Source organism: Trachinotus anak, unplaced genomic scaffold (assembly GCF_046630095.1).
Source record: "Trachinotus anak isolate AG129_WGS33_773 ecotype Australia unplaced genomic scaffold, CSIRO_AGI_Tana_v1 ptg000022l, whole genome shotgun sequence".
Taxonomy (NCBI): domain Eukaryota; kingdom Metazoa; phylum Chordata; class Actinopteri; order Carangiformes; family Carangidae; genus Trachinotus; species Trachinotus anak.
The window spans coordinates 40,004-47,500 of record NW_027273873.1 but is presented as its reverse complement, the minus strand read 5'-3'; the positions used below and the strand labels follow the sequence as shown (position 1 = coordinate 47,500).

Genomic DNA, 7,497 nt, shown 5'->3' with positions numbered 1-7,497 from the left:
AAACCCTCAACCACATTAATTACAAACACACTCGATATTGTAATGTAATGACGTTGTGAGTCACATTTGTGTTTTCTCAGTTGAACTGTGCTCCTCCTTCTGAAGTGGCCTCGGTTCAGGTCCAGGACCAGTCCAGGACCTGACCAAGTAATGAGCTGCTGTAAATCAGACACTGAATACACACAGACTGTTTTGTGTGTGTGTGTGTGTGTGTGTGTGTGTGTGTGTGTGTGCGCTCTCTGACTGACCTGAGGAGACAGACGAGGAGATCTTCTGACTGACTTCAGTTCAGATTCTGGAGGATCTGGTCCAGACTGCATTGCTGATCCACCTGAAACACAAGACACAACTTAATACACTGATTTAATCCGACAGACACACAACACACAGCAACACACTGCAGCTCATCATCATGTCACTTTTAATCAACCATTTATCAATCAAACATTCAGAAAGTTATTGTTCTCCACAGACTTCATGATTATCGTTATACAGGATATTTGTAATTATTGATATATATCGCAATGTGGAAAACGGAGAACAAAAGATATCAAATATTCAGCCGTGTTCGCACCAACAGTCAGTTCCAGCTGTTAACCTCTGTGCTAACCGGCTGCCGTAGTTTTCTTCTCCGAGCAGACACATGTAACCGGATAAAGCTCCGTGTCTCCGCTGAGACCCTGAACCGGACTCACACGGACCACATCAACTCACCGCTCCGCTCCTGTTGGTTTCCGCTGCTGAGCGCCAACTGAACACATCTGTCGCACACACAGGACGTCACCGAGAGGGCCGCCGGCGCGACCTGCTGACGTCACCGTGGACAACCGTTAGAACACATATTTCAAAGTCAGTGAACTGAGACTAAAAGATGTATTTTAAAATATGGATGTCATATGTAACTAAATATATAGATAATGTTTTGTTTTGTTTTTTTACCATTTGACGTTTTGTACCAGAGTTAGCTTGGAGCTAATTGTCACCTGCAAGATAATTCCTTATATTACAGGTAATAATCTTTATAATAAATAAAATACAAAACGAAATTATTCCTATTATATAAGTTATTATTTATACTTTGTCTCTTTTTTCTTGTTATTGGTATTTCATAATTTATTTAATAATTTATTATATATTAAATAAAAGAAATGAAAATCCACAGAAATCATAAAACATCCGTTTTTAATGTAACATCAGTTTGAACATAACATGAACAAATAATACAAAGTATAAAAACACTGATATAAAATGATGCAGAGAGAAAACAACATCAGGTTTAAAACTAAGTGCAATAAAAACAGAACATGTTAAAGTTGTAGCTGCTTGAAGTCACGTAGTGTTTGTTCTGCTCGTCTCTGCAGGACGATCAACAGCCAATCACAAACCTTCACCTTCTGTCGTAGTGTTTGATCACTGTGTCAGTCTGCTCTGGCTGGTTTGCAGTGGATTGTGGGTAGTGCAGTGTTTCTCAGACATCACTGGTCTGAGATGTGCTGAGTTTAATACTGTTGTTTAGAGCTGATTTGAAGAATCCACATGTTGACTATAAATGATGTGCTTACTTCAGGTTTCAGACCTGGACTGACACTGAGCTGCTGTCAGACCAGGACCTGTTAGACCGGGTCCAGAAGATGAATGAGCGTGGAAACACTGTGTTGAGGAAGATCATCACATTCACCACTGATCATGACTTCTGTGTCTCACATCTGATGACTGTGAGAACTTTATCTCATAATTACAAAAAAATAATCTCATAATATTGAAATCCTTATTTGTTGATTACAAGGAAAATACCTCATAATTACTAAATTTTCTACAATAAAAAAAGGGAAGTTATGATGACACTATATCATAATTACTAGATCCCTATTTCACAACAACTGTCTCATTTTCTCATAGTTATGATGCAATTATTTCATTAATTACATCTCATATTTAGGAAAATAACATGAGACATAAGATCCTGTGATTAAAAGGTTCAGAGGGTTTTATGATCTGAAGATTATAAATCTGTCTCATTAGATCTGACGACAACAGAGACTCATTAACTGACAACCTTATCGTCAGAAGATATGACGTCATAATTATGAGACATGCTGTCTGGTTTTTTTGGTGAATGTAATGTGCTTCTGTACTTCCCACAATGCATTGTGTTGGTTTGAGACTGAAATATTCACACACACATTTAAAAGACAATACTTAAAAAATCCGCCTGCCTGTCTCCACCTGTCTGCACCCGTCTCCACCTGTCTACCTGTCCTTGGCGGAGCGCAGGTCGGTGGTGATCGGGTCGTGCTGGATGGTTTGGTGCAGCATCAAAGCCAATAAGCCGGCTCGGTTGGTCATGGCCGTCCTCAGGTTCCTCTCCTGCTCGAACAGCTCGTCCAGTTTGTACCACTGACAGACAGAGGATTGGATTATGGACACAGTCACTGCTGTGACGTCAACATTAACAGTGTCAATTGTTTAGTTGTGTTACCACTCGGACTCTCTCGAGGTCGACCTCGGCACGGCGGAGTTTCTCCCAGCAGTAATGTTTGTTACACTTCCTCTTAGAGACGCGGCAGAACTCTCCCGTCGGCTCAAAGACGTCTTTGACCAGAGGACAACCACAGACCTCGTCTGCTGGGACCTGACGGACCCGGAGCAGAGACAGACTTTGATTCATTCATTCTAACATTTGCTGGTTAGCTACATTAGCCGTCATCACGGTCGACAAGCATTTATTTTTCTGTATGTTATGTATTTGGTTAAATTTTTGTTTGTTGTGAGAAAACGTGAAGACAGATAACTGATGATGAGCTAATCAGATAGTTAACTGGATCGTTAGCCTGCTCTGTTTTCTGATCTGCTTCATTTATTTGACTTGACTTCATGAAACGGAGCGTTCACAGCGTTAGCTCCATCCTGACTCTAGAGGGAACTCTTCTTCTGTGGTGGAGAAATCCTCCACTGGCTTTGTTTTCAGTCTCTGCAGGTTCATTTACACAGAGAGGAAATGAAACTAAATGAAAAGTGGTGAACGTGTGCTTGACGTGTCTTTATATCATAAATCATTTGTGACGTGTGGATGGAGACGTACCTTTGGGTCTCTGGAGTGTTCAGGACATAAAACCTGCAGCCGCTTACAGTACGTCTTACTCTGAGGGTTATACACATCACAGAACAACCTGGTGGCTCTGACAGACAGAGACATGAGGGACAGACAGGTCAGAGAGAGACAGGTTTTACTCCAGCATCATAAAACTCTTAAAATGAGACAGACAGACAGGTGGTCTTACCCCTCTATACGTGTTGGGTACATGGAACCAAACGATGTCTGACTCTCATACTGTTGGACAGACAGACAGACAGAGACACAGAGAGAGACAGAGACAGGTGTGATTAGCGCCTCAGGTGACAGCTCTGTGGTTCACAGTCCCTCAGATCCTGGTTTAAATAAAGTTCAACTCCATGAAGGGACCAGATGTTGGTTTGATCCAGATGTGACGGAGGCCTCTCTGACCGAGACTGGGACCAACAGCGTGTCTCAGGCTGCGGCTCACCTGTACAACACCTGAGCACGGCCTTGTTGGTCTGAGGCTGATGTCTGATCTTGTTTCATGGACTTTTTTAAAAGTCAGCTGTTGTGAGATGTAAACACTGAGTGATGTCATCATGTGTGACATCACTTCTTGTTCTTGGTAAACTGATTTTTTATTGGCAAGAGAAGATTGAATGTTTTTAAACGGTCGTCCATGGACTGTGCTTTTCAGGTGCACCTGCAGTCAGGGAGACACCTGTGGACACACCTGTCTCACGTCTCCGCACTGACCTTAGCGTAGCATCTCTCCATGTGTCTCAGCGCCACCTTTGGGTTGATGGGGTGACTGCAGGACACACAGAAGATCTGGAGGTCAGTGTCATCTCCATCACCTTCAGTCACCTGCAGAGAGACAGGTCAGAGAGAGGGAGACAGGTAAGAGAGATGGAGACAGGTCAGAGAGAGAGAGAGACAGGTCAGAGAGAGAGAGACAGGTCAGAGAGAGAGAGAGAGAGAGACAGGTCAGAGAGAGGGAAGTCAGAGAGAGGGAGACAGGTCAGAGAGAGAGAGACAGGTCAGACATCAAACTAAACTCTCAGTGTCTCACCTCCTCGTGGTGTTGGACCTGCTGCAGCTTGGCGTTGGCGATGATGCCTTCAAGCTCATGAAAACGTTTTTCCATCAGTGTGAGGCGGAGCCTCGCCGCCTGCTGCTCCCTCCTGATTCGCTCCAGCTGTCTCCGCCCCATCTCCTCAGCAACGCATGGACTCTGCTGCCACTGCTGGATCCTCTGAGGCAGGATCTCATAGATACGACTGAGACGGAGACAGAGACAGACAGTCTGGTTCAACATGAGTCCAGGTTCAGGGTCCAGGAGACCCGTCGCGCTCAGACCGTCTTCAGGTCTCCACCTTCACACACTGAGGACTCAGACTCACTTGGCAGCGAGCTTCATGCCGCAGTCCTCGGAGCAGTACTTGGAGTTGGTCCTCGCTGGTTCGACACAACCAGGACCCAGACACTGCCGCAGAGCCCCGCCCACATCTTTGACCCCGCCCTCTCCCGCTCGCTCACTGTGCCGCACGCGCTCCCTGTGACGCTGCTTCGCTTTGTGACGCCGAGGCTTCACCTCCTCTTTAGGAATGGACACAGACTTCTACAAGGACAGACCAGGTAGGTTAGTGACATCATCAGTGACATCATCAGTCCTCTAATCAACAGTGTCCTCACCTTCTTCTCCAACTTTTTCTCTCGTCTCTTCACATGTTTCACCTTCACCGCCTTCTTCCTCAGAGAGTCTGACTGAGCGTCCTCTTCCTCGCTGTGCCACACCTGCAACAGGATGACATATCACACCATAACCAGGAAGTACCTGTTCTGACAGCTGATTGGTCAGAAGTGCTGACTCACACTGACCAGGTCTCTGTATCCGGCAGCTTTGTACTGCTCGTACAGCTCCAGCTCACTCTCGCTGAACCCCTCCTCCTCCTCCTCATCCTCCTCCTCCTCCTCCTCTGTCTGGTGCCCCGCCCCTTTCCTCGGTAGGCCACGCCCCCTGCCACAGCTCCGACTCATCTCCTCGTCTCTGACCCGAAGCATCTTCTGCTCAGTGACAAAATCACCAACATCCGGGACGTGATTATTATCATGACATCACATCAGCTCGACAATAAATCTGATTATGACAGGTACACCTGTACAACACCTGTACAACACCTGTGCAACACCTGTGCAACACCTGTACAACACCTGTGCAACACCTGTACAACACCTGTGCAACGCCTGCACAACAATGTTCTGTTCCTGTTTACACACCTGAGGGTGTCAGAATATTAGGAACACCTCTGAATCAACAGTCTGAATCACACAGCGATGAAGTGACCACGTCTGTGTCACCTGTTTCTAAGAGGTGTTGACTTCTCTTCATACAATCATCATCATCACAGGCTGTTCCAACAGACCCCGACCCCCCACCTCCCCGGTCACTCACCCGGGCTCGGACCTCACACTGCCTGAGTCGACATTTCTGTCTGATTTTGTTTGGTCCTCCAAACTTCTTCATGTCTTTGCAGAAGTCGCACTGAGCGCAGTCCTCCGTCCTCAGGCAGGCGTCACACTCTCCACACATCCTGGCAGAGCGCTTGATCTGAAACAGGAGACAAACAAGTATCCAGCCCCTTGCTGTAAGGTCACCTGAGCCCCACCTTCTGCCAGTCTAGATACTCTGTTACCTGTGAGCCCCGCCTCTTGTCAGTCTTGGGTTGGGGGGTGGAGCTTCCATCTCTGTCGGGTTTGTCGTCTCTCTCTGGCGCCGCCTCTTTCTCCTCCTTCTCCTTGGTCTTCTTTGGACGGTATTTAATCTCCAGAGACGAGTCTCTGTCTGCAGACACAACACGCAGCTGACAGCTAACACACAGCTAACACACAGCTAACACAGTAAATCTCATGTTCAGTCAGTCCGTCTCTCAGCTCTGTCTGAGGCTCTGAGCTCATTGGCTCCTCCTGATGATGCGAAACTTTAAACTCCTCACAAATATAAAGTTTCATTTAAAAACTCATTAACTTACAGGAGGAAACAATGACTTTGACAGGGACTATTTTCAGCGGTGGATTTATCCACATTAGGTGCGTGTGTGTGTGTTGTGTGATGAAGGAAGATGTGTGAGGCTCAGAGAGACACACACTGACTGACCTCTGCAGGACGGACAGTACCACACTCTGATGGCTTTAGCTGCTTTCTCTGAAACTCCGATACAGTCTCCATGAAACCACTCAGTACAGCTGTCACACCCTCTGACAGACAGACAGGTACACACAGACAGGTGCAGAGAGACAGGTGCAGAGAGACAGGTGCAGAGAGACAGGTACAGAGAGACAGACAGGTTAGTGTGTCCTGGTGGATCTGTTGGGACCTGGTCTTCTGAGATCTGATGAGGTTTATTTACATCATGAAACAGTTGATGTCTGGTTTCCTGCAGACACAGTACACAGGAGCGTTGGGGATTCCCATGGCAACCTCTTCTCCTCCTCTTTCTTCACCCTCATCTTCACCTCCCTCTCCTCCTCCCTCCACCTCCTCCTCCTCCTCCAGGCCCCGCTCTGCTCCTGCTGCCTCCTCAGACTGACACAACATAGAGAGAGAGAGAGAGAGAGAGAGAGACAGGAAACCTGAACCTGAATTCTCATTGTTTCTGATTCAACAGCTGAGAGGAGGATGATGATGAAGATCTGAGCTGGGGGAGAGGTTCCAGACCTCAGAGAAAAGTCTTGACACATTTACAACAAACCTGGAACCGCATCAGACCAGGTCCAGATCAAAAAACACGTCTGACCTGGACTAGATTAATGTGGACAGTCTGAAGACCTGGTCTAAATAAAAAAACTCTGAGACCTCATGGACCCCTTACCAGGAACCTTTACGAGCCCATTAAAAACCACATCAGACCAGGTCCAGATTGAGCTGACACTTCTCGGCCAGGACTTCACTGAGACTCCACGACAGATCAAATCTTTCGTCTTTTTTTCTTTGTTGTGTTTGTGAAAACACAAAAATGGCGACACGGTTTCCTGCAGACTGGTTCATCCTCCGTCAAACCAAACTCCGCTCACTTTTCTGCACATTTTAACTGCTGTGTGTGTGTGTGTGTGTGTGTGTGTGTGTGTGTGTGTGTGTGATGCTGCAGGTTGTTAAACGGTGAGTCCAGCTGCTCCGTTATTCTCCTCTGCATCAGTCTGAACATCTGTCCGTGAACTCACCATGATCCAGCTGTTTGTGTTCACACACAGAAGAAGAAGAGTCGGTCCTCCAGCTCAGTCCTCATCACAGCTCCGCTCTCACTTCACTCATCCTTCATTTTTACCAAAAACTGCAGAAATCTCTTTGTTTCCGTTTCATCCTCCTCCTCCTCCTCCTCCCACTGCTCCTCTTCTTCTTCTGTGCGGGAAATAAAGCGGCGGCGAACAGAGCGGAGCCG

The 7,497-nt window shown here is 46.7% G+C and overlaps 2 protein-coding genes across 5 annotated transcripts in view; both read right to left on the bottom strand.

Annotated features, from left to right (window-relative positions):
* The window catches only part of hdac6 (histone deacetylase 6), a 12,474-nt gene extending 11,652 nt beyond the window's left edge, over nt 1–822 (bottom strand). The window contains exons 1-2 of one of the 3 annotated variants that reach the window (XM_071458790.1): nt 715–822; nt 249–331 (exon numbers count right to left, since the gene is read on the bottom strand). In XM_071458790.1, the coding sequence (XP_071314891.1) occupies nt 249–320 (72 nt within the window). In that variant the 5' untranslated portion in view covers nt 321–331; nt 715–822. Of the gene's footprint in view, nt 1–248; nt 332–574 lie in introns of all 3 variants that reach the window. The other 2 variants (XM_071458791.1, XM_071458792.1) reach the window with 2 other exon arrangements.
* A 343-nt stretch (nt 823–1,165) lies between these two features.
* cxxc1a (CXXC finger protein 1a) lies at nt 1,166–7,419 on the bottom strand. 2 transcript variants are annotated; one of them, XM_071458823.1, is made up of 14 exons: nt 7,280–7,419; nt 6,469–6,644; nt 6,216–6,316; nt 5,755–5,903; nt 5,514–5,669; nt 4,934–5,125; nt 4,754–4,855; nt 4,462–4,679; nt 4,131–4,338; nt 3,815–3,925; nt 3,282–3,331; nt 3,083–3,179; nt 2,480–2,632; nt 1,166–2,397 (listed from the first exon to the last, which is right to left on the bottom strand). In XM_071458823.1, exons 1-14 carry the CDS (start codon nt 7,280–7,282, stop codon nt 2,251–2,253), a joined length of 1,863 nt encoding a protein of 620 aa, XP_071314924.1. In that variant the 5' UTR covers nt 7,283–7,419; the 3' UTR covers nt 1,166–2,250. The 2 variants fall into 2 exon arrangements, with proteins under 2 accessions (XP_071314924.1, XP_071314925.1); XM_071458824.1 differs by having other exon boundaries at nt 4,940–5,125.
* Between the last annotated feature and the right edge of the window lie 78 nt (nt 7,420–7,497).

What these genes read in the sequence shown, in the direction of transcription:
- cxxc1a (XM_071458823.1), bottom strand. An exon ending in GGCATGAAGCTCGCTGCCAA is followed by an intron (nt 4,339 to 4,461) that starts GTGAGTCTGAGT and finishes TCTCCGTCTCAG; the next exon opens with TCGTATCTATGAGATCCTGC. An exon ending in TACCCAACACGTATAGAGGG is followed by an intron (nt 3,180 to 3,281) that starts GTAAGACCACCT and finishes TCTGTCTGTCAG; the next exon opens with AGCCACCAGGTTGTTCTGTG.